Source organism: Chanodichthys erythropterus, chromosome 5, assembly GCF_024489055.1.
Source record: "Chanodichthys erythropterus isolate Z2021 chromosome 5, ASM2448905v1, whole genome shotgun sequence".
Taxonomy (NCBI): domain Eukaryota; kingdom Metazoa; phylum Chordata; class Actinopteri; order Cypriniformes; family Xenocyprididae; genus Chanodichthys; species Chanodichthys erythropterus.
The window spans coordinates 3,201,710-3,227,056 of NC_090225.1; the positions used below are offsets into that span (position 1 = coordinate 3,201,710).

A 25,347-nucleotide genomic window follows, 5' to 3' on the forward strand; every position below is an offset into this window, starting at 1 on the left:
TAAAGGCACACCTTAAAGGTTAGTTCACCCAAAAATGAAAATAATGTAATTTATTACTCACCCTCTTGTCGTTCCAGACATCTTTGGAACACAAATTAAGATATTATTGTTGAAATCCGATGGCTCAGTGAGGCCTGCATAGCCAGTAATGACATTTTTTCTGTCAAGATCCATTAATGTACTAAAAACATATTTAAATCAGTTCATGCGAGTACAGTGGTTCGATATTAATATTATAAAGCCACGAGGATATTTTTGGTGCGCCAAAAAAATAAATAAATAAATAACGACTTATTTAGTGATGGCCTATTTCAAAACACTGCTTCATGAAGATTTGGAGCGTTATGAATCAGTGTATCGAATCATGATTCGGATCGCGTGTCAAACCGCCAAACCGCTGAAATCACGTGACTATGGCGCTCTGAGCCGCTGATTCGACACTGATTCATTTATGCTCCAAATCTTCCTGATTTGAAATATTTTCATTGAAAAAAAAAAAAAATCATAAAGTGGTAAATTTTGTTTAAAAATGTTATAAATGTATGAGGTGGTGAGGGGGGCCAGCATGGGGTAAAAGAAAATATGTTTTTAACAATGACTAGGTTAATGCTTGTTCAAAAGAATCACTTTAACAAAGTTTGTAGTATTTTCTGTTTATTTTGATAAATAAAATAATTCATTTTTGTTCAATAATTATACTGTCATTAATATAGGCCTATGTGATATATATATATATATATATATATATATATATATATATATATATATATATATATATATATATATTTTTTTATATATAAAATATACAAATAGATTTTAAAAAAACAGAAATACAGAAACAAAATTATTTTAAAAAGTAAAGATTCTGAAAGCATTGAAGGAGATCCCATAATAGCCTATTTAATATAGATTTACATTAGTAACAATAAATTATATTTTATTATGATATGATTAATATATTTTAAAATGTGATTGTTTCATTATAAATATGGGTATTATCTCTAAGATGGATACCCAATTTGATATCTGATATTTGCTATGTGAATCTAACCATGTCATGTCAACAAATGGAAAAGTCAGTCAGCTGTTTATCATCATTTTAATTATTGTGCTTTTGCCCCAACAGCAGGGGCGCTTTTTACCCCAAATATCACAATAAAATAATAAATAATTAAGAAGATCTTTGTCTGAAAATACAAACATTAATGTAATCGATTCTCATTTGCTACTTAAATCAAAAACATTTGAAAAAACATCAAATATTAGATCAAACTTCCTCTGAATCAACTTTGCGTTTCTGCCCACGATCGCGTCAAGGATCAGACAAATTTGCACATGCATATTGAAAAGTGGTTTAGGAAAGTTAAGTTTTTCTGCCATCTAGTGGTTTAGAGGAAAATAAAATCAAAGGCGCCTTTAGCCCCGTTGTACCCTATTTTTTATTATTTTAATCTAATTTTTGTAATTTGTTCATTTATTTTAATCAATTTTATATTTATTTTATTCTCATTTTTAGAAATGCACTGATATATCGGCCAATAATTGGTAAATTTTCACACTATCCGCTACCGGCTGATAGTTTAAGAACAGCCTGTCAATCAAAAGAGAGTGAGAAAATGCACTGCATTTGTGCTTTGTGTAAAGAAAATGCTAAGAAACCAATTTGATGTTCAATATTAATAGTAATTATATGAATTAATAACATTCAGGATTAAGAAATATTAATTTAATTTACAGAATTTTGTTAATGTATGTTAATATTAATTTAAATAATATGTTTTCTGTTTATAACTAATACCAGTTACTCTGAAACAAATTGATGAAATGGAGGGAATAAGTTTTTATTTGCATTTTTTTCAAAATATAATGATTAATTATTAATTATAATAAAAGTAGCCTATCATTAATTTAAAAGAAAGTATAAAAAGCAGAACCCCAAAATTATCGGTATCATTATCGGTATCAGCAGATATCACTCTGATCTATCGGTATCAGTGGAGAAATTTAGTATCATTGGTGCATCTCTACTCATTTTTATTATTTGTATATATTTATTTCAATCATGTTTTTTAATTATTTTCACACTTTTTTCTCTCTAAACTTTTTCCTATAAGTTTTTTTGCATTAATTGTCTGAGATAGGTTAATTAGATATCAAGACAACTATGTATTTGGTTCCTCTTTTTGTTTTTTAAATATGTTTTGTTTTTGGACTTGTAGCATTCATATTTGGAGTTGCAATGACACATGCAATCACTTGCCTTAAATGGATAATAATTTTCCCTGACATGGATGTATGATATATATGTGCCTACAACAAATAAGATCAATACAGGATTGAAAATTTTCCCTCTTAAAATGTTTCATTTTTGTCTCAGTTCCTTTCATGATTTCACACATGCATCGGTTTGTTTATCTGCAGCAATATGGCAAGCTGTTTTGACTTTTATTCATTCTCAAGATATGAATTCTTGATATCAATTCAATTCTCGATAACAGGAATTTCATTTCCACTATTAACAATGTTAATTCTTGATATCAACAATTCAGTTTTCACTAGTTAAAATGCTACTTTTTGATATCTAGAATTACATTTCTTGGTACACTACCAGTCAAAAGTTTGGAAACATTACTATTTTTAATGTTTTTGAAGGAAGTCTCTTATGCTCAGTAAGGCTGCGTTTATTTCATAATAAATACAGAAAAAACAATAATATTGTGAAATATTATTACAATTTAAAATTATGGTTTTCTATTTTAATATACTTTAAAATTTCATTTATTCCTGTGATCAAAGCTGAATTTTCAGCATCGTTACTCCAGTCTTCAGTGTCACATGATCCTTCAGAAATCATTCTGATATGATGATTTGATACTCAGGATGGTAAAGCCAACACATTTTTACATCTATATTATAAAATAAATAGCTGAGAAGTCATCTTAAAGCTTTTTAATCAACATTTATTTATACCCACGCATATTGTGATCATCAGAACAAACGTATCAGTTTACGAGAACGACTTTTCAACATCAGTTAAACGAATCAAAATGCATGTCTGTAATAAGTGATTGTGTGATTCTCAAATTCTCAAAACACAAAAATGCAGGGAAATTCTAGAACTATTCATAAAGACAAATAGTTGCATATGTGAATGTTTGTGTGAAGGGTGAATTTAATAATAAACATGTTCAAATCGATACAAACCTCAGTGTAAATGCACCAAAACAAGCTACAACAGAAATGTTGCATTTTTATTAAAAAAAAACAAAACAAAAAAAACAAAAGAAAAAGAAAAACACTATACCAAAGTGCATTTGTAAGGTCGCAAGACAATAATAGTCTACATTCATTGAGGTAGAGCAAAATAACACTTGCTTGTGTTAGTAAAAACAGTAAGTTCTTGTACAAAGTTACTTCAAACTCCCACGATGTCTTCATTTATTAAGTAACTTAACGCAACAAATGAAACACCAGTGGGAAATGAATTATAATATTGCACATTTGGGATGACTCCACACCTCAGTGATTTAAATCATCTAGTCTTCACCCTAATCACTTAAATTAAAAAGGATTCAGAATGTAGCAGCTGAAGTGGCTTGATTCAAGTAACATTTAAGAGCGGTGTGCTTGTATACGGTGTACAGCTGCACACATAAATACAAACTCTCCCCTGTGCAGTGGAACGGACGGTCCGACGCTTTCCCGTCCTGGTTCATCACCTGTCAAAGCAGGGGTACAGCGCGTTGGCCTGGTAAGCCCTGCCGGGCACGTTCACCTTGGCATCCAGGGTCTGTGTCTGACGCAGAGGCGCCGTGGAGGCCGTATGTGTCAGATATGTTGCAGGACCTTGAGCCGACACTACCACCGGCTGGCAGTTCTGCTGCATGTACTGTGTGTTCGGCCGCTGCATGTACTGATGCAAGGACACGCTCGGAGTCTGGACGGGATACACCGTCTGCGCTGGCTGAGAGCTCGGCTGATGGCATTTCTGCTTGTTTGCTTCCTTTACATCACTGTCATGAGCACTGAGAGAGAGGGAGAGGAAACTTAGGAGTGATGACGTCCAATATTTGTGGCATCAATCTTTTAATTCAACTATAGCACAGCACATGCTGAAAGATGCAATGTCATGAGAGCACTACTGAAATAATGGAGGAACACTGCCAATGGTTTCATTAAACAAATGCTTAAAGGGCCAGTTCACCCAAAAATGAAAATTGGGTCATTTATCTATCCACCCTCAAGTTGTTCCAAACCTGTATGAATTACTTTCTTCTGCTGAATACAAAAAAAGATATTTTGAAGAATGTCTGAAAGCAAACAGTTGATGGACCCCCTTTTTTTCCCCCATACTACAGAAGTCGGTGTAATTTTTGGGTGAACTATCCCTTTAAACATGCATCAGTGCTTTAATTCCACAGAAGTAGGACTTGACAGAGCAGTTTCAATGAGGCCAACCCTTAAAATATCATTGAGATACTTTTTTAGTTTCTATTATTATATTTTGAATTAGTATGGGATAATTAATGTTTTTGAAAGAAGTCTCTTTTGGTCACCAAGACTGCATTTATTTGATAAAAAATACTGTAAAAACAGTAAAAATGTATTATTACAATTTAAAATAAATGTTTTCTATTTAAACATGTTAAAATGTAATTTATTTCTATTATTTACTTTGGAATAATTCAGATTTAATGCTTTTGTTTTGAAAGAAGTCTCTTCTGGTCACCAAGACTGCATTTATTTGATTAAAAAAAAAAAAAAAAACAGTAAAAATTGTGAAATATTATTACAATTTAAAATAGCAGTGAATATGTAGTAAAAATATAATTTATTCCTGTGATCAAATCTGAATTTTCAGCATCATTACTCCAGTCTTCAGTGTCACATGATCCTTCAGAAATCATTCTAATATGCTTTATTTGTTATTGATGTTCAATTTTAATAATGGTTCTTATTACTATCATTGTTGAAAAGAGTTATTTATTTGACAGAATCTTTTGCAACATTATAAATGTATTTAGTGTCACTTTTGATCAATTTAATGCATCCTTGCTGAATAAAAGTATTCTTTTTTTAAAAAGAAATCTTACTTACCCAAACCTTCTGAATGCTAATGCATCATGGCTTCAACAAAATCTGAAGCAGCACAACTGTTTTCAACATTAATAATCAGAAATGTTTCTTGAGCAGCAAATCAGCATATTAGAATGATTTCTGAAGGATCATGTGACACTGAAGACTGGAGTAATGATGCTGAAAATTCAGCTTTGATCACAGGAATAAATTACACTTTACTATATATTCACATAGAAAACAGCCATTTTAAATTATAATAATATTTCACAATTTTTTACTGCATTTTCTAATCAAATAAATGCAGCCTTGGTGAGCAGAAGAAACTTATTTCTTTCAAAAACATTTTTTTTCTAAGGTTTTAGTCAAGGATAATTACCCAGAGTCAAACTCACATTAATAGTCTCTCCACGCAGGGCAGCAGCTGCTCCCAGGTGTACGCTGACAGACGCTGGAGGCGTGGAGGCCAGGACGGAGACAGACGCAAGATTACCCGTGAGGAGGCCACACACGCTGCGGCAACCAGGGATGGGACGAATCGCAGAAATGCATGGTCTTGACACAGAAAAGAAACGCTTTTTTAGTAGTACGAAAACACATGTGCAAAAACAGAAACATTCTGATTCTGTATATCATATAGTTCGTATACATTCCCACAACAGGTGCAAATTCAATGCATGTGAATTTGGGACTGGACACCACACCTTGTAGAGACACCTCTAGGAAGTAGTCGGCATATTTGGACATGTACAGCATGGTCTTCTCCATGCACGCCATCGGCCAGCCGTCATGCAGGTCTGTCTCATTCACGGCGACTGGCAGGTAGTACTCTATGAAGTGTGCAGCCGTGGGGAGGTACAGGTTCCACTGAAACGTCTCGAGGAGAAGCAGCTCCATGTGCAGGAGACCCTGTTTGGTCAGAACGAGGTTCATAGAGCTCATGCAGCCCAGACCGTTCAGCGTCTCCAGCTTCGGGACACGGTCTTCTCTCTCCTCAAACTTGCCTGGATAATAAAAACTTGTGAGATAAGTCGACTTGAAATGTTTGCACACTTTTGTCATCTGATGTACTGCAATACCTTCAACTAGATGTTTACAATTTTAGAAGGAAATGTGAGTGACTTTTTGCATGTTTGCACATTGCTATGCAGCTGCTGAGTGGTTATGGCATATGGGAGTATAACTCTTACTGGCCAGAAGCAAGCAGGACAGAGCGACCATGTGAAGCTGCTGCACTGAGATATCATAGCGGTCCATGAACAGGTCCAGCAGATAAACAGCCAAGTGTCTGGCTGCTGGGCACAGCTTGAACCTATTGCTGACTATAGCGATGAGGTCTGCAAAATATCGTCTAAGGCTCAGCTGTGGGGACTGGCCTTTATATGCAGGCAACCGCAGCTCCTGAAAGACAACCACACTGCAATTCATACGTTTTTTGGTATATTGATTTGTGCAATAACCAAGTTAAGTTGCATATACATGCAAATCACAGAAAATCGTACTGCAATGTCGATTTTATTACAGGCTGATCTGTGCAATAGCCAAGTAAAGATGCATAGGCATCCATTCAAGTTGCATTTACATGAATGCATGCACAAATTAAATAGATGCATATACAACTTTACTGAATACACAAATGCAACTTTACTCAATGCATGTAATTATAACCTAAGCGCATGCATATACAGCTTTACTGAATTAATGTAAATGCAACTTAAATGCATGCATATACAACTTTACTAAACGCAAATTGAATGCATGCATATGCAACTTTATTGAATGCATGTAACTATTACTTAAGTGCATGCATATGCAACTTTACTCAATGCATGTAAATGCAATTTGAATGCATGCATAATCAACTTTACTGAAAACACAAATACAACTTGAATTCATGCATATACAACTTTCCTCAGTGCATGCAACTATAATTTAAGTGCATGCATATGTAACTTTACTGAATTAATTTAAATGCAACTTAAATGCATGCATATACAACTTTACTAAAAACTTGAATGCATGCATATGCAACTTTACTGAATGCGAGTTGCATTTACATTAATTCAGTAAAGTTGCATATGCATGCAAAAATCAAGCCATAAAAATGTAGAAATACTGATGTGCAATTTTTACATGCAGGCATGACATCATAACACAGATTCAGTGGCACCAAATAACAGCACAATGACAGGGATACAAACTTTGTAACGCAGGGCCTGATAGATGTCCTCTGCAAGTTCTCCTTTCCACCACTGACCCTCCAGCTCCATCGGGCTCCTGGAATATATGAGATTTGAAGATCAGATCAGGATCATTGAGCAAAAGGACCTCAATGCATCCCAACACAAATCAAAGCCTAAGCAACAATCAGCGCTGATGACGACGAGACCGCTGATTGGTCCAACACTCTCCTCAATCAAGAGGATTTAAAGTAACAAGCCTGAGTCTTCCTCATTGTTCACAACAGTTACTGGGTCAAACCAACAAAGTAACAAGAAGCAACGAGCGGAATTACATTAACCTGCTATACATCAAATGAGTTCTAATAGACGTGTGTCAAATTAAACAACCGTGAGAAGCTGACGATGAAAACTTTTCAGTGTTTTGAATCAGTTCAGTACTTACTCCACACAAAGACGCCTGCATACAGACAGGACAATGGAAACCAACCGCCGAACAAACTTTACTCGGGTAATCAAAGTGTAAATCAAAGTAAAGTTCACACTCTTGTGTTCACAAACAGAGTAACAATACACGCACTGCGAGTGCGAGCCCATTGACCATCTCAGCCAATCGAAAGGCGCCTTACAACCACAGAGCGCAACCAATCAGAGCTCTTCTTTCATCAGCGTCATCACAAGGCACGCAACTTTTGTTAATGCAGCGAGAAAGAAGTGCTAATCACAAAAACATATAAGATAGCACCTTACGGAGATGCGAGAATAATCACAATGATCAGTAAAAGTGCAAATGTATTTGAGCCTGTTATAACACTATAACACCACTAGAGGCCAACCTCTCCTCAACAATCCTGCGCTGCCTAACATCTGTTTACTGGTGTTTAACTCTACAGTTTTTTACAGACGCTAGGACACATTTCTCAATACTTAGGTCACTTTTGCAAAACTCTTCACACAGTGAGCACAACAGAAGTCTATGTGGGCTAAACTGAGGATCAGTTATCATTGCTTTGGCACAAAATGCATTCAATGACTACATCTCTCAAATTTCATCAATTCTTTTCTCACTCAGACACAACAACTGCCAAAACTCTGTGTACGTACAGACCAGTTTGCACATGCTTACATACTGTTTTCAAAACTGTTAAACTTGTGTTCAAAACAATAACATAATACAAAACTCAATAAGACAGCAATTTGCTACATTCCTACAGTAATATTTTAATGAAATATAGTTTAAATCTTAAAATCAAATGCTATAAAAACAATTGAATTGTATCTGTATCAGTGGATGGTGTGTATACAAATTCTTGTATTTTGGAATTATAAAAAAAATATAAAAATAAATAAACGACATAAAATATTGACGAATTCTGCATCATGACTGATTCATTCCAGTAACATATATTGCAGTGGATTATAAACAGAGATGTGTCCTTGTTTTACACAAGAAAACACTGTATAATGCTACATGTTGTTAGTGTTTTTTAGGTCATTGTTTTGTGGGTGACAGAGTGTGTTTGTCGGCTGTCAGCCTTTGCTAGTGTTCTGGAAGAATGAGTTGATTTGAGACATGAATGAAGTGTTTTGGTAGATTTAGTGCATTTTGAATGTGAAATTAACTGCTTTGCCAAGATGAAAGTTGGTTAGGAGAACTGTGTGAAGAGTTTTGCAAAAGTGACCTAAGTATTGAGAAATGTGTCCTAGCGTCCGTCTGTAAAAAACTGAAAACTACAACTTTTAAAATCAACTGCAATTAAAAAAAACTGCATGGGTACTAAAGCACTTCTATTGCATGAAATACATATGTCTTTATTATTGCATTTATATGGTAATTTGCATGGAATTTATGTGCTTTGGTCAAATTACAAGTCCTGTAAAAATCAATTACACACACACACACTTGTATATTTAATGTTTTTTAAGCCATTTGGTTTACGAGAACACAGGAAGTGTCCTCATAAACCATGTGTACGTTGTAATACCCATGTCATTATACACATTTGTGTCCACATAAACCATACACACACACACACACACACTCTGCATGTGTGTGAGTGTGCGTTTGTCTGTGTTTATGTGTGTGAGAGTGTGTTTGTGTGAGTGTGTATGTGTGTGTGTCTACGCATTGTTGTGTGTGTATGTGTGTGTGAGTGAGTATATCTATGTATGTGAGTGTGTGTGTGTGTGTGTGTGTGTTGTATTTCTGTATGTGTTTATGTCTGTGTGTGTGGTTGTGTGAGTGTGTGTTAGTATGTGTGGGTGTGTGTGTGAGAGAGCGTGTGTGTCTATATGTTGTGTGTGTGTGTGTGTTTGTATGTGTTTATGTATGTGTGTGTGGTTGTGTGAGTGATTGTGTGTTAGTATGTGTGTGGGTGTGTGTGTGTGTGAGTGTGTGTGTGGGTGTGTGAGTGTTTGTATGTGTTTTTGTGTGTGAGAGTGTGTTTGTGTGAGTGTGTATGTCTGTGTGTTGTGTCTGTGTGTGTGAGTGAGTATATATGCGTGTGTGAGAGAGTGTGTGTGTGTGTGTGTGTGGGTGTGTGAGGGAGTGTGTGTGTCTATGTGTTGTGTGTGTGTTTGTATGTGTTTATGTATGTGTGTGTGGTTGTGTGAGTGATTGTGTGTGTGTTTGTATGTGTTTTTGTGTGTGAGAGTGTGTTTGTGTGAGTGTGTGTGTGTGTGTGTGTGAGTGAGTATATATGCGTGTGTGTGTGTGTGTGTGAGAGAGAGAGAGTATGTTTGTATGTGGGTGTGTGAGGGAGTGTGTGTGTCTATGTGTTGTGTGTGTGTTTATGTATGTGTGTGTGGTTGTGTGAGTGATTGTGTGTTAGTATGTGTGTGTGTGTGAGTGTGTGAGTGTTTGTATGTGTTTTTGTGTGTGAGAGTGTGTTTGTGTGAGTGTGTATGTGTGTGTGTCTATGTGTTGTTGTGTGTGTGTGTGTGTGTGTGAGTGAGTATATATGCGTGTGTGAGAGAGTGTGTGTGTGTGTGTGTGTGTGTGTGTGTGAGAGAGAGAGTATGTTTGTATGTGGGTGTGTGAGGGAGTGTGTGTGTCTATGTGTTGTGTGTGTGTTTATGTATGTGTGTGTGGTTGTGTGAGTGATTGTGTGTTAGTATGTGTGTGTGTGTGAGTGTGTGAGTGTTTGTATGTGTTTTTGTGTGTGAGAGTGTGTTTGTGTGAGTGTGTATGTGTGTGTGTCTATGTGTTGTTGTGTGTGTGTGTGAGTGAGTATATATGCGTGTGTGAGAGAGTGTGTGTGTGTGTGTGTGTGTGTGAGAGAGAGAGTATGTTTGTATGTGGGTGTGTGAGGGAGTGTGTGTGTCTATGTGTTGTGTGTGTGTTTATGTATGTGTGTGTGGTTGTGTGAGTGATTGTGTGTTAGTATGTGTGTGTGTGTGAGTGTGTGAGTGTTTGTATGTGTTTTTGTGTGTGAGAGTGTGTTTGTGTGAGTGTGTATGTGTGTGTGTCTATGTGTTGTTGTGTGTGTGTGTGTGTGTGTGTGAGTGAGTATATATGCGTGTGTGAGAGAGTGTGTGTGTGTGTGTGTGTGTGTGTGAGAGAGAGAGTATGTTTGTATGTATGTGGGTGTGTGAGGGAGTGTGTGTGTCTATGTGTTGTGTGTGTGTTTGTATGAGTTTATGTATGTGCCTGTGAATGAGTATCTATGTATGTGAGTGTGTGTGTGTGTGTGTGTGTATGTTTATGTGAGTGTGTGTGGGAGTGTGTTTGTATGTGTGTGTAAGTGTGTGTGTTTGTACATGTTTATGTTTGTGTGTGTATGTGCATGTGAGTATTTATATATGTGTGTGTGAGAGTGTGTGTTTGTATGTGTTTATGTATGTCTGTGTGTGTGTGAGAGAGTATGTTTGTATGTGTGTGTGAGTGATTGTATGTTTATGTATGTGTAGGTGTGTGTGTGTGTGTGTGAGAGAGAGTCTGTGAGGGAGTGTGTGTGTTTATGTGTTGTTGTGTGTGTGTGTTTGTATGTGTTTATGTATATATGTGTGTGAATGAGTATCTATGTATGTGAGTGTGTGTGTGTGTGTGTGTGTGTGTGTTGTGTGTCTGTATGTGTTTGTGCTATGTGGCATAACCTGATATTGCCGAGTTCATCATGTTCCTGGGTCAACATTTTTGCTGATCCTGGAACAACATTTTAAATCAACCAATCAGATTTGAGGGACAAGTTTACAGATTATGTCAAGTTTAGGCTTAAAATCATGAATTGGTGCTTCTACATCAGTGTTATTCATCCACATTTCTCTCCGATTTTTGGGATAATTTATGGGTAGGGTTAGGTTTAGGGGTAGGAACAGAGTTAAGAATACATTTTCAGACTAGAATGTTGTTCCAGGATCTACAAAATATGTTCACCCAGGAACGCATCTAATTCAGCAATACATGACGTGCATGTATGTGTGTGTGTGTGTGAGTATGTATGTGTGAGAGAGTGTGTTTGTTTGTGTTTATGTATTTGTGAGTGTGTGTGTGTGTGGGTGGGTGAATGAGCATGTTTGTATGTGGGTGTGAGTAAGTGTGTGAGGGAGAATGTGTGGCTATGTGTTGTGTGTGAGTGTGTTTGTATGTGTTTATGTATGTGTGTGTGAGTGAGTGTGTGTCTATGTGTTGTTGTGTGTGTGTGTGTGTTTGTTTGTATGTATGTGTTTATGTAGTATGTGTGTGTGTGTGTGTAAGTTCAATTTGAATAACCGAGCAAATTCTTTTATTAAAAATGGCTTAAAAAAACAAAAATTACAGGAAAAAAAAAACATTATTAGCAGTATGACAAGAGTAAACCACATTGGCACCAACACCCTGAGCGGAAATGAAGTAAATCTAAGAAAAGAGAGAAAGGAGACATAATAAACCTCAATCTATTAACAGACAGACTGTGCTTTCTTTTTTAGGTTCGTGTTTTCCTCATGTCCCAAAAAGCACCTTTTGACCAGTGTATTTCCTGGACCTTACCAGTTTGTAATGATCACATAAATGTAATATTTTAAAGTAATATATTTAAATCATACATATTCTATCAATATTGTATATTTTTTAATGATTCATTCTTTAAATGTACCTTTTAGCCTATTGGATCCTTTTAGGACCTTTTTCATTTTAATAACTGTAATGATTTTCATTACTTTCTGGAAATCACAACATTTTTATATTCTCCATAACCCCAAATAAGCCACTTTTACTGACCTAAATAGTAATAAGTTGAACAACACTTAAAATAAATTGAAATAAATATATCTCATAAAGCAAAAAACAATTAATTTCTAGTGTAATAATAATGCATGCATGTATGTTCTTGTTATTTTTGTAAAAGAGCACTATAGAAGTGAGTGTTAGGATTTAGCTGTGGCTCTATATGGTCGTTATAAGCAGTGTTGAGTGATGTGATGTTGAAAGAGGAAGCACATGTTTGTCTTCACAGGCTGTGCTTTTGCTCAAATAATCTGTTGCATGAATGAAAGAAAACGAACAACTTGTTTCACAAAATGAAAGCCTACAACTAAGCATTGGTGAATGAAAAAAATGCATGCAATTTAGACAATGCAATTAGACATTAGTATGATGTGGCACGCAGGTAATCCATTCTTGTCACGGGCTTGAGCTGCTTTTGTCCCCGGATTGAAGTGTCATGGCTGCCGTGCGCTGTTGACTGATTCTGGTTGGACGGGAGGCGGAAAAGCGCTGTAAGTCTGATCACCTTCGACAGTTTTACATGCACTTATAAGCGTTTTCACATATGCATTACGTAAACGTTGACTTTGAAGAAGAATGAAAGTTTTAGAAGTGGGAATGTAATGTCGCACGCGCGAATGGCATGACAGATATAGCAGTTTGAAACATGTTTGTTGGTCAACTTTACATAAGCAGGACTGCATAGTTGCTGGAGTAAACTCTATCGCGGGCTATTTGCATTGCATTTTACATTGCATTGCATTAAGTATGATCTAAAACTTTATAACACGTTCATTGCATTGTGACACGGGGGGAATTAGGCAACTGAACCACAGGTGCAAACTGATTATAATTCAACTTGTGCAACTCAAAATGCATGCTCAGTACGCGCTCATTGATTGCTTTTGATTCATTTCTTACATTTTATGTCATGGGTCAGTATGCATGTGTGTATATGAAGAGGAAGATTAGTATATACCAGTAAAACTATGCTTACAAAACAGTACAGTACCATGGTACTTTGATGTATATCATCGTAGGACTAAAAGGCTATCATATTACTATGGAAGTCAAGTGTATTTCAAAGAATACCATGGTATTAACATGGTACATGTCCAAAAACCCCCTGTTACTAAAGTCAAAGTGTATTTGTTACACACATGCTGCATAAGCATTAAATTCCTTTAAACTAACCTTTAACCTTTATAAGAGTAATGTTATGGAATAATAGTAAAGGTAAACGTATAACAAAAGTGTATATACTATGTAATAAATATAAATGTAAGTGAAAATTTACTATCACGATGTTCAAAAATCATGGTAATACCATAGTACATACTGAACACACACACATAGGGTAATACAAACATACTGAATTGTAATGAATATGTTGTAGTCTGGTTTAGGGTAACTAAGTGAAGGTTACATGAAGATGACATGTTTCAAAGACTTTCTTGAACATGTAATTACTGTATATGTGACAGTATTTTCGTTTCGATTTTTGTTATGTGTGTCGCAAGCTCGTGGATTTTGATTATAAATGCTAGTTAATTAGATAGTTTGCACGATATGCACATCATGCATTACCATAATTAATCAAAATGTAATAAACAAGCAAAGATTTAACAACACGTCACATACACTGCTGGTCAAAAGTTTGGGGTCGGTTAATGTTTTTGAAAGAAGTCTCTTCTGCTCACCATGGCTGCCTTTTTTGATCAAAAATACATTAAAAATAGTAATATTTTGAAATATTATTACAATTTAAAATGTTCTATGTGCATATATAGTAAACTGTCATTTATTCCTGTGATCAAAGCTGAATTTTCAGTCTTCAGTGTCACATGATCCTTCAGAAATCATTCTAATATGCTGATTTGCTGCTCAAGAAACATTTCTGATTATTATCAATGTTGAAAACAGTCATGCTGCTTCAGATTTCTGTGGAAACTGTGATTCTTTGATTGATAGAAGGTTTTAAAGAACAGCATTTATTTGAAATCTTTACTGTCACTTTTGATCAATTTAATGCATCCTTGCTGAATTAAAATATTAATTTCTGAAAAAAAAAAATTACTAACCCAAGACTTTTGAACAGTAGTATAAAATCAGTTTGCATAGTTAAAACCACAAAAAAATTCCACTATTCCTGTTTTTACAGTTTTTTTATTATAAAAAAAATGCAACTTTTTTTTTAAAAAACAAACAAACAAACATTTGAATGTTAACATATATCCCATGTACAGACAAACCAAAAATTATTCAGACATTTTTGATATATTTTTACTAGTGGGTGCAGGACACTATAGTTCACTTATGTAAGTGAGGATAGCAAAATAAAGTAAACTGTGACATATTATACCCAAAAATTCTTCATACAGTGGATTACCAGTAAAATTGATAAAAATTTGGAACCAAAAATGATTCAGACTATGTTTTGCTTAAGTGTTATTTGACATAATTAAAGATGACATCGAATTGAAAATTGAATTTACCTTGGCATAGTTGAATAACAAGAGTTCAGTACATGGAAATGACATACAGTGAGTCTCAAACTCCATTGTTTCCTCCTTCTTATATAAATCTCATTTGTTTAAAAGACCTCAGAAGAACAGACGAATCTCAACATAACACCGACTGTTACGTAACAGTCGGGATCATTAATATGTACGCCCCCAATATTTGCATATGCCAGCTCATGTTCAAGGCATTAGACAAGGGCAGCCAGTATTAACGTCTGGATCTGTGCACAGCTGAATCATCAGACTAGGTAAGCAAGCAAGAACAATAGCGAAAAATGACAGATGGAGCAATAATAACTGACATGATCCATGATTACATGATATTTTTAGTGATATTTGTAAATTGTCTGTCTAAATGTTTCGTTAGCATGTTGCTAATGTACTGTTAAATGTGGTTAAAGTTACCATCGTTTCTTACTGTATTCACGGAGACAAGAGCCGTCGCTATTTTCATTTTTTAAACACTTGCAGTCTGTATAATTCATAAACACAACTTCATTCTTTATAAATCTCTCCAACAGTGTGTAATGTTAGCTTTAGCCACAGAGCACTATCAAACTCATTCAGAATCAAATGTAAACATCCAAATAAATACTATACTTACGCGATTAGACATGTTGCATGACGAACACTTTGTAAAGATCCATTTTAGGGTTATATTAGCTGTGTAAAAGTTGTTTATGCAGTGATAGAGTCGAGAGCTCTGGGGGGGGCGGGGAGCGCAAGCAATTAAAGGGGCCGCAGCCCTGAATCGGCGCATTTCTAATGATGCCCCAAAATAGGCAGTTAAAAAAATTATTTAAAAAAAATCGATGGGGTATTTTGAGCTGAAACTTCACACACACATTCAGGGGACACCTTAGACTTATATTACATCTTGTAAAAAAACGTTCGATGGCACCTTTAAGATTTTTTTCTGACACAGTTTAACTCCTGAGATCGTCATATTTTATTACCATTTTTATAGTAACTAAACTGTATTAATGAATGAAATGTTAAAATACATTTTGGTTTGACTGTATGTGTATTGCAACCAGAACCATTGGTGAAAATATAATGACATTGATTATTAAGTATGATGTTACAATTTTTATGTTGATGGTTGACTTTTATGCATGATCTATCTAAAAGTTAAATTTTTCCTTGTCTTGTATAGGGCTCTGTACATCCACTATGAATGGGGTCAACGCCAACCCTGGCGCTCAGGTTGGGAATGAAGAGAGGGGCATTTGGCATAAACGCCTGCGTCTCAGGAAGTCCTCCTTTTCATTCCCCGCTGAACAAAACACTGTGAAAGAGGAGGAGAATGTTACAGCACTTGGACAGAAGGAAACAAAGAAGTCCAAGAAAGGACAGCTGGCGGTCAACACCTTCATCTGCTCTGCATGCAACGACGGCATCTCCTTTAGACCTGCCGAATTAATGATGCATTTTAAGATCGTCCACGGAGGCAAAGGAAACCCACCGATGTTTCCATGCAACATGTGCGGTTTCTCCACTCCAGTGTTCACTACGCTCCAGCAGCACCGAATGCATCACGAAGACGGTTTGTTCACTTGTGAGATTTGTAATGACAACGTCCAGCAAACGCTGCCCCAACTAACCAAACATTGTCAAACTCACCATTCTCTGAATGGCCAATACTACTGTCCAAAATGCAAACTCTCCATCCAGGAGATTGAGCAGTTTGTATGTCACTCATGTTCTGCACCAGTCATAAGCAATCATGAAGAAAGCATTACGAATGGTAAGTTGGAAGAAGCACAGAAAAACAATCTCCTACAGCACATGGCTGCTGCATGCCGTCAAAGGTGGAGCAGAAGAAATTGGTGGAGAAAACGGACACAAGCCTGCAAGAAAGACAATAACCCGTCCCAAGAGTTTAAGTTCTTGCTTCCAAAACCAGAACCCCAATGGGCATCCCAATTATTACCATTATCCACACCTGGTCTACTGGACAACCAAGGCATGTTGTTGGATGCAGAGAAGACCTTGGAGGAAACACAGCAGTTTCTTGAAAGGACAGTTTGTAGTGGTAAAAAGTGGCCTGTATCTCTCAAAAGTGAGCATGATCTTGTTCCTGTGGAGCCAACTACACCCTGTCCGTCAAAACTGAATGCAAAGCAATGTAGCACGCCACACCCAGGCCTGCGGCGCACTGAGAAAGATAAGCTAACCGGACTTATGGAGAAGAACAATATATCTGTTCCCCCAGATTGCACTACAAAGGTGGTCGGGTTCAAGATGGTGGACGGCAGAAAGCATTTAGTTCTCAAAGTCATTCCTTCAAACAAGCAAGACACTTCGACTCCAGTGGAATCGAATCGTGTTAAATCTCACACTGTGAAACCAACCAATCAACAAGATATTTCAACTGTTAATGCCTCAGGAAACTGTTCTCATGCTCAGGTGACATCTAGAAGGTCTTCTTCCCAAAGAAAGAAGCAGGAACGGTGTGTAGATCAGCGAGACTTTTTGTCTTCAGTGGTTGAAAGGATAAAAAGCCAACAAAATCAGGAACCTACCGAATGCAGTACACCCATTAATCTTAACGCCTTCAACCACAGAAAGACCAAGACTGAGACGAAGAAACTGCATTCTTGCGCTGATGCGCATATCCAAAGTCCCCATGCAAAGAGAGCGAAAGACTGCCAAGACAAAACCCTCAGTGAATCAGAGGAAAACTTTACCGCATGCCAAGGAGATTCAGGCTGTCATAGTGATCTGACCTCGGATACGGGTTCTTTGGAAGAGAGGTGTAGTTCACGACTCCTTACGGCGGCGTTTGATAAAGAACACAATCTTACACTAGACTCAAACATCATTGGGCTTCATTCAAATACAGATTCTTGCTCAATCTCAGGGTTTGATTGCATTAGTCCGTCCTCTAGATCTCCCCTGAAGGATTTGACTGAGTCTTTGTGTCATTTTCAAAGTGAAGATGAGGGCCTGTTATTCCACAGCTGTGCCGACGAGTGCACAAACAACATGGACCCCAGAGATGCTTTGGTCCCTGTAGGTCAGCACGACTGTGAGAGGGAAAACTTCAGCGCTCCAGACCTGTATCAGACGGTGGATGAGCTGCCTTTAACAACAATCAGCCATTTGCTGGATGAAGTGAGAGCGGATCGGACTTTATCTTCACACAACGGCTCTGATGAACCTCTGCAAGATTTAGCATGCACCGGAGGTAAAGTGTACTTGTTGTGTTTTGTCGTTTAGACAGCATTCCCTTGGAAATTTCAATGCAATTGTGTTCCGTGGAATATATATCTTTTCTAGTTATACTCAAATAAAATATTTGATTGGCTTTGGAGTAAAAAAAAAAAATCCTAAAAATCATTAGTCAGAAGGTGTGTAGAGTAAGAGATGTGGTCTATCCTTCAAGACTTTTGTAAAACCTTGAACTTTAACAGCATGTTTAATGTGGTTCGGCCTACAAAAACACCGAAATCTTTCCAAAACTTTTCCAGTAGCCAAAAAATTCATTATTTAGCAGTTCAGTATATGTACAGTCACATGCATAGATATCTAAATGGAGACTTCACCATATTGCATCAGTCATAGCTGGTCTGTGCAAACTGACTGTGCTTATTCTCATGTACGGACGTCTGTATCTGCAATAGTCATTAGCAGCTGATGTTCACAGGATTGCATATATCATTATTGTTTGGAAGTTCTGCATATGGTGCATAAAATATAATGGTTAAATATATAAAAAATATTATTAATCATCAGAGAATCTACTATAGATTATGAATATCATATCATGGAATCTTTAGGTTTTCTATTGAAGCTTGTTTCTGCCACTAAATAAAAAAATAACAAAAGGTAATGACTTTATTTCTCAGAATTGTAAGTTTATATCTCGCAATTCTGACTTATTAACATGCAGTTGTGAGTTTATCTCATATTTCTGACATTATAACTCACAATTCTGACTTTATATCACACAATTCTTACTTTATAACTCACAATTCTGACTTTATATCACACAATTCTGACTTTATAACTCGAAATTCTGACTATATCTCACAATTCTGACATTATAATTCACAATTCTGACTTTATATCTCACAATTCTGACTTTATTACTCAAAATTCTGACTTTATATCTCACAATTCTGACTTTATATCTCACAATTCTGACTTAATATCTCACAATTCTGACTTTATATCTCTCAATTCTGACTTTATATCTCACAATTCTGACTTTATATCTCTCAATTCTGACTTTATATCTCACAATTCTGACTTTATATCTCACAATTCTGACTTTATAACTCACAATTCTGACTTTATATCACTCAATTCTGAATTTATATCTCACAATTCTGAATTTATATCTCACAATTCTGACTTTATATCTCACAATTCTGACTTTATATCTCTCAATTCTGACTTTATATCTCACAATTCTGACTTTATAACTCACAATTGAGTTTATATCTCACAATTCTGACTTTATAACTCACAATTGAGTTTATATCTCACAATTCTGACTATAACTCACAATTAAGTTTATATCTCACAATTCTGACTTTATAACTCACAATTGAGTTTATATCTCACAATTCTGACTATAACTCACAATTAAGTTTATATCTCACAATTCTGACTTTATAACTCACAATTAAGTTTATATCTCACAATTCTGACTATAACTCACAATTAAGTTTATATCTCACAATTCTGACTTTATAACTCACAATTCTGACTTTATATCTCTCAATTCTGACTTTATATCTCACAATTCTGACTTTATATCTCACAATTCTGACTTTATAACTCACAATTCTGACTTTATATCACTCAATTCTGAATTTATATCTCACAATTCTGAATTTATATCTCACAATTCTGACTTTATATCTCACAATTCTGACTTTATATCTCTCAATTCTGACTTTATATCTCACAATTCTGACTTTATAACTCACAATTGAGTTTATATCTCACAATTCTGACTTTATAACTCACAATTGAGTTTATATCTCACAATTCTGACTATAACTCACAATTAAGTTTATATCTCACAATTCTGACTTTATAACTCACAATTAAGTTTATATCTCACAATTCTGACTATAACTCACAATTAAGTTTATATCTCACAATTCTGACTTTATAACTCACAATTCTGACTTTATAACTCACAATTCTGACTTTATAACTCACAATTAAGTTTATATCTCACAATTCTGACTTTATATCTCACAATTCTGACTTTATAACTCACAATTAAGTTTATATCTCACAATTCTGACTTTATAACTCACAATTCTGACTTTATAACTCACAATTAAGTTTATATCTCACAATTCTGACTTTATAACTCACAATTCTGACTTTATATCTCACAATTCTGACTTTATAACTTACAATTGCAAGTTAAAAAGTCAGAAATGTGGGGTAAAAAGTCAGAATTGCGAGTTTATATCTTGCAATTCTGAGAAAAAAAAGTCCGAATTGTGAGAAAAAATCGCAATTACCTTTTTTTTTTTCATAGCGAAAACAAGCTTCCATAGTTTTCATCCTTTTGACTTTATTTTTTATCAAAATTATCATCAAAAGATTTTTTCTTTTGTATTTATTTTGAAATTGCTTGGTAACCATCTTTTCAGTCAGCCTAATGTTGCCACAAAGATTCAAAGCATTTAATGCATTAAGAAATATATGGTCATTAAACATGTTTTCCATGCTTTTTTGTAATGTATTTACTCTGAAATGGCTTTGCCACAAAGATTCAAATAATTTAACAAAAGTTTAATTAAAATATAGTAATTAATTAATTAAACATGCTTTCCATATTTTTCTCTAAATGTACACAAGGATGAATATTTACTCTTTTGTTTATTTTATTTGTACCAGTAATAGAATGCAAACTACAGAAATATATTTTTTTCTTCATATACAGTATACAGTACCGGTCAAAATGATCTTTCAGAAATCATTCTAATAAGCTGATTTATTGTCAGTGTTGGAAACAGTTGTGCTGCTTAAAGTACACATGAAATCAAAATTGACCCTATTTACTTTGTTAGTGCATATTACTAGTCTTGTGGTAAACAATTAATCCGTGCAAGTTAATACACAGAAGAAAACTGTTTGTCGCGGTAATCTTTAATCAAAATCTGAAAAGTTACTTCCGGTCTGGAATGGCGTTTCTTCTCAGATGACGTCAGTTTGACGGTTTGGGTTGAAAACGCGTAAACCACTCCTCTGCAACCGTTCCTCTGCTATGAGCGAGAGATGGAGAGGAGGAGCACTAAAGTAAAACTCTGCCCTCTATTCAATATTCCGTTTCACTTGGAAATATGTCACAACACTGGAGAAAAGACGTTTGCAACTTCCAGTTCATGCATACTTTAATATCTCAGGATTCTTTGATGTAACAATATACTCTATAACGTTTAAAAGTTTGGGGTCAATAATTATTTTGAAAGAAATTAATATTTTTTTTCAGCAAGGATGTGTTTAATTGATAAAAAGATTTATATTGTTAGAAAAGATTCTTTTGAACTATTTTTTCATCATTGAATCCTGAAAAAAGTATCACAGGTTCCAAAAAAAAAAAAAAAAAAAATGAAGCAGCACATTGATAATAACTGAGCATCAAATCATCATATTAGAATGATTTCTGAAGGATCATGTGACACTGAAGACTGGAGTAATGATGCTGAAAATTCAGCTTTGATCACAGGAATAAATTACATTTTACAATATATTCACATAGAAAACAACTAAACTTAAATTGTAATAATATTTCACAATTTGTACTGTATTTTTGATCAAATAAATGCAGCTTTAATGAGACTTCTTTCAAAAACATTAAATATAGTAATGTTTCCAAACTTGAACACCATCATATATTTTGCTAAAGCATTTTAAAGCATGTAAACATCCATGTTAGTTATTCTTCTGCTCCATGTTTTCATCAGGTACAAACCAGCAATCTGATCCAGTCGACACCAGCGTCCTCTTTCCTGATGATTCAAACTCTTCCACATGTGTACCAGCAACCGGTTCCACTGAGTCACACGGCCCTCTTGCATCACTGAACAGAAAGCGCATGGGAGAAACGTCCTCTGCGGACTTTCACAGACCCGTCAGTAAATCCCAGAAGCGATCGACTCGGGCCTCCGAAGACGTCACAGCATCCGTCCTCCACTGGGAACCGGTGGCTCGAAACGTTCCGACAACCCTTCGACTGATTCCCTACAGCTCATCGCAATCCGTTCAAATCCCACGGGATAACCAGCCTGTTATAGTTCTCAACCATCCCGACACTGATATTCCCGAGGTGACAAACATCATGAAAGTCGTTCACAAGCACAAAGGAGCCGTGCAACGGGTCGTACTGTCTCGTAAAACTCTCCGAGCGCTCTCAGATTTGCACTGCGACGCCTTCCGGAATAACCTCATCGCCAATTGCCACGCGTCCCACCGCAGGAGAGAATGGCCAAACGGGACTGTTAAGGAAAGGTTCAGCTTGAAGCTGAGGCTCAAAAGGGTGTGTGGAAGAAAGTATACCGTGGTACCAACACTATCAGAAAGCATCGTGCTACAGCCAACGTTTAGGTGCTGGTTTTGCGGGCGGCTTTTTAGAAACCAAGAAGCTTGGGTAGGACACGGACAAAGACATCTAATGGAAGCAACCAGAGGCTGGAACCAGCTCTTTAACAGATAGGAGAACTGCATTCACACGGCAGGGACGTTTTTCTGCACAAGCCATTTTTAAGAAGTGCTGTGAATCAGGGTTACTATGCAAATCTCAGGGTGAGAAATAATACCAAATCTGAGGATCTTCACTGTTTCATTCTTTATAGTAATATCCTTTTAAACCCTTTTTTGGGTGTCAGTTTATATGATTGAATATTCAAGCAAGCATTATTTATTTTGTTCCACAATGTGAAAAAGTGCAGTGCATTATCTAATATATTATAAATCACTGTTTCAGACCAAATCCATCTCGCACGATACTGTGATAGATCAGAATTATTGCAGAGACCTCAGGTTTTATGACAATATTCCACTGCTGTAAACTTAATACTAATTTAACAAGTGTGTTGACCTTCACGCTGAACGAGTGTCTGAGCAGTTGTGTTTGATTTAAGACGTCTGTTTGTCTTAATACTTTATGTAGCTTTAAATGCATCATTTTATTGTTTTATTTTTGGTGTTTAAAACAGATAAACTGGGGCATGTGTCGTTTAACTGCTTCATTACTTCCGTTTTGCTTTACTAATCAACTTTATTAAGGCTGGAATGTTTACAGAACATAAAGTAGATTGTTGATCCGTTGGTGCTTTAGCTTCCTCTGTTTGACACATTGCCTGTACATATAGCATTAGTTTAAAACTACACCTGTATGCTGTAGCATATGTTGACCCATCAGTGAAATTCTGTTGTGTATTTATGCTAATGGTCTTTATATTTATTTTTTCAGCATGCAGTTGGCTGTTATGTTACATGGGTTTGATTAAGGGTTTAATTAAACGTTTAAATTAATTACCTTACATTTATCTAATCGTTAATGTATTATTCATTGATAAAAGAATCTTGTGAACTGTGATGTTATGGTCTCAGTAGTCAAAATCTCTCATTTATGAAGCCAAAGGATTTTTTTTAAGATCAGTGTAACCTGATCAGAATAATAATTTCATGAGGAATGGGTTTATTTTCACCAACTCAAAACGAGACCCTCGCTGACTTTTGATTACACTGTTTGAAGTTTGAAGCACTTAACAGTGGTGTGATTGTGAATATCATAAATGTCCCGATGCAATATTTGAAGATGGTCTTTATTCCAGGTCTCTGATCCACTTAACTTGAAAACCAAAGAAAATGTGTCTCTTATGTTTGTAAAGAGGTTTAAACACTGGTATAAGCACTAACAGCTGTGAATGACACCTTGTGTTGCTGTATTGTAGAAGTGCCTCTGTACACCCCTATAGACCTGCTATCAGTAAATAAATATAATTGTTTTGAACATGCATTTGTTTTCTGTTTCGATTTGAGCTGAGGTAACTAGCTGTTTAAGAAAAACACTATTGCTCCAACTATTGCTTGTTGTGCATAACAAACTCTTGTCTTATCTAGGCCTCTTTTCACAAGATGTAATATAAGTCTCTGGTGTCTCCAGAATGTGTCTGTGAAGTTTCAGCTCAAAATCCCCCACAGATAATTTATTATAGCTTGTCAAATTTGCCTCTATTTGCGTGTGAGCAAAAACACGCCGCTTTTGTGTGTGTCCCTTTAAATGTAAATGAGCTGCTGCTCCCCACACCCTTTCCAGAAGAGGGCGGAGCTTTAACAGCTCAACAACAACAAAGCTGGAGAATCTCACGCAGCCAAAATGAGGAAAGTGTTCAGCCTTACATTGTTCAAACCGGAGTCGACACTGATGGAGAGACTCAGGAAGAAGTTACAACTTTTAGACATTTCTGAATGGTTAGTGGATAAATTGATGTAGTTGCTGTGGAGTTATCCAAGCTAATGAGACTCTAAATAGTGTTCAGTGCTTGTCTATGCAGCCAATGACTGAACAGTAAGCATTCTTTGCTCAAACTTTTGCCATGGCGTTAAAACTGGTACACCGTTGTCGCTTGCGAATACAAAATGGCGGCACCATGGGTGGAAAGGTGCAGATTAAGGCGCGGTAATGTGAGTGAATTCTGAATTCTGAGCAACAGAGAAAGGTTTGCCAAAACAAAGTTACTGGGTTGTCCTTTTTCAAGTTTTCTCACCAAAATTATCCTAATTTAAGTCTAGATGAACTGGAAGTTCTTCTTGAGAGAATAAGCATTATGTAACTGGGCTTTTAACTTAAAAACATAGCAGGTCAATTGATTTTTAGTGGCTGCCAGTTATTGCAATCTAAAACTTTTTTGAGTAATGGACCCCCGTCATATTTAGAACCGTCCTCAAGGACCCCAGAATATTATTGGCTCATTGGTATCATTAAAGGTGCCGTAGAACGTCTTTTCAATAATACTATAAGTCTATGGTGTCCCCTGAATGTGTCTGTGAAGTCTCAGCTCTAAATACCCCATAGATTTTTTTTAATAAATTTTTTTAACTGCCTATTTTGGGGCATCATTAACTATGCACCGATTCAGGCTGCGGCCCCTTTAAATCTCTCGCTCCTTGCCCCCCGAGGTCTCGACTATAAGTGCAGTTATACAGTGCATAATGTTCACACAGCTAATATAACCCTCAAATGGATCTTTACAAGATGTTCATCATTCATGCTGCATGCATGTGTCAATTCCTGTGAGTATAGTATTTATTTGGATGTTTACATTTGATTCTGAATGAGTTTGAGGCTATATGCTCTGTGGCTAATGGCTAATGCTACACTGTTGGAGAGATTTACAAAGAA

The 25,347-nt window shown here is 35.9% G+C and overlaps 2 protein-coding genes across 2 annotated transcripts; one reads left to right on the plus strand and one right to left on the minus strand.

Moving 5' to 3' along the window:
- Positions 1–3,054: 3,054 nt before the first annotated feature.
- ccnj (cyclin J) lies at positions 3,055–7,819 on the minus strand. Its single transcript, XM_067385070.1, has 6 exons — positions 7,702–7,819; positions 7,278–7,353; positions 6,267–6,477; positions 5,781–6,080; positions 5,472–5,631; positions 3,055–4,025 (listed from the first exon to the last, which is right to left on the minus strand). Exons 2-6 carry the CDS (start codon positions 7,344–7,346, stop codon positions 3,716–3,718), a joined length of 1,050 nt encoding a protein of 349 aa, XP_067241171.1. The 5' UTR covers positions 7,347–7,353; positions 7,702–7,819; the 3' UTR covers positions 3,055–3,715.
- Positions 7,820–12,900: 5,081 nt separating this feature from the next.
- On the plus strand, positions 12,901–23,919 carry LOC137019926 (uncharacterized). Its single transcript, XM_067385071.1, has 3 exons — positions 12,901–12,953; positions 16,120–18,153; positions 21,905–23,919. Exons 2-3 carry the CDS (start codon positions 16,137–16,139, stop codon positions 22,651–22,653), a joined length of 2,766 nt encoding a protein of 921 aa, XP_067241172.1. The 5' UTR covers positions 12,901–12,953; positions 16,120–16,136; the 3' UTR covers positions 22,654–23,919.
- The last annotated feature ends 1,428 nt before the right edge of the window (positions 23,920–25,347 follow it).

Bases quoted from the DNA above. Each gene is read 5' to 3' on its own strand.
- LOC137019926 (XM_067385071.1), top strand. From the start codon at position 16,137: ATGAATGGGGTCAACGCCAACCCTGGCGCTCAGGTTGGGAATGAAGAG. The intron at 18,154-21,904 runs GTAAAGTGTACT...TGTTTTCATCAG, and splicing joins AGATTTAGCATGCACCGGAG to GTACAAACCAGCAATCTGAT.
- ccnj (XM_067385070.1), bottom strand. From the start codon at position 7,346: ATGGAGCTGGAGGGTCAGTGGTGGAAAGGAGAACTTGCAGAGGACATC. The intron at 6,081-6,266 runs GTAAGAGTTATA...TTTATTATCCAG, and splicing joins GTCCTGCTTGCTTCTGGCCA to GCAAGTTTGAGGAGAGAGAA. The intron at 4,026-5,471 runs GTGAGTTTGACT...CCTCTCTCTCAG, and splicing joins TGCGTGGAGAGACTATTAAT to TGCTCATGACAGTGATGTAA.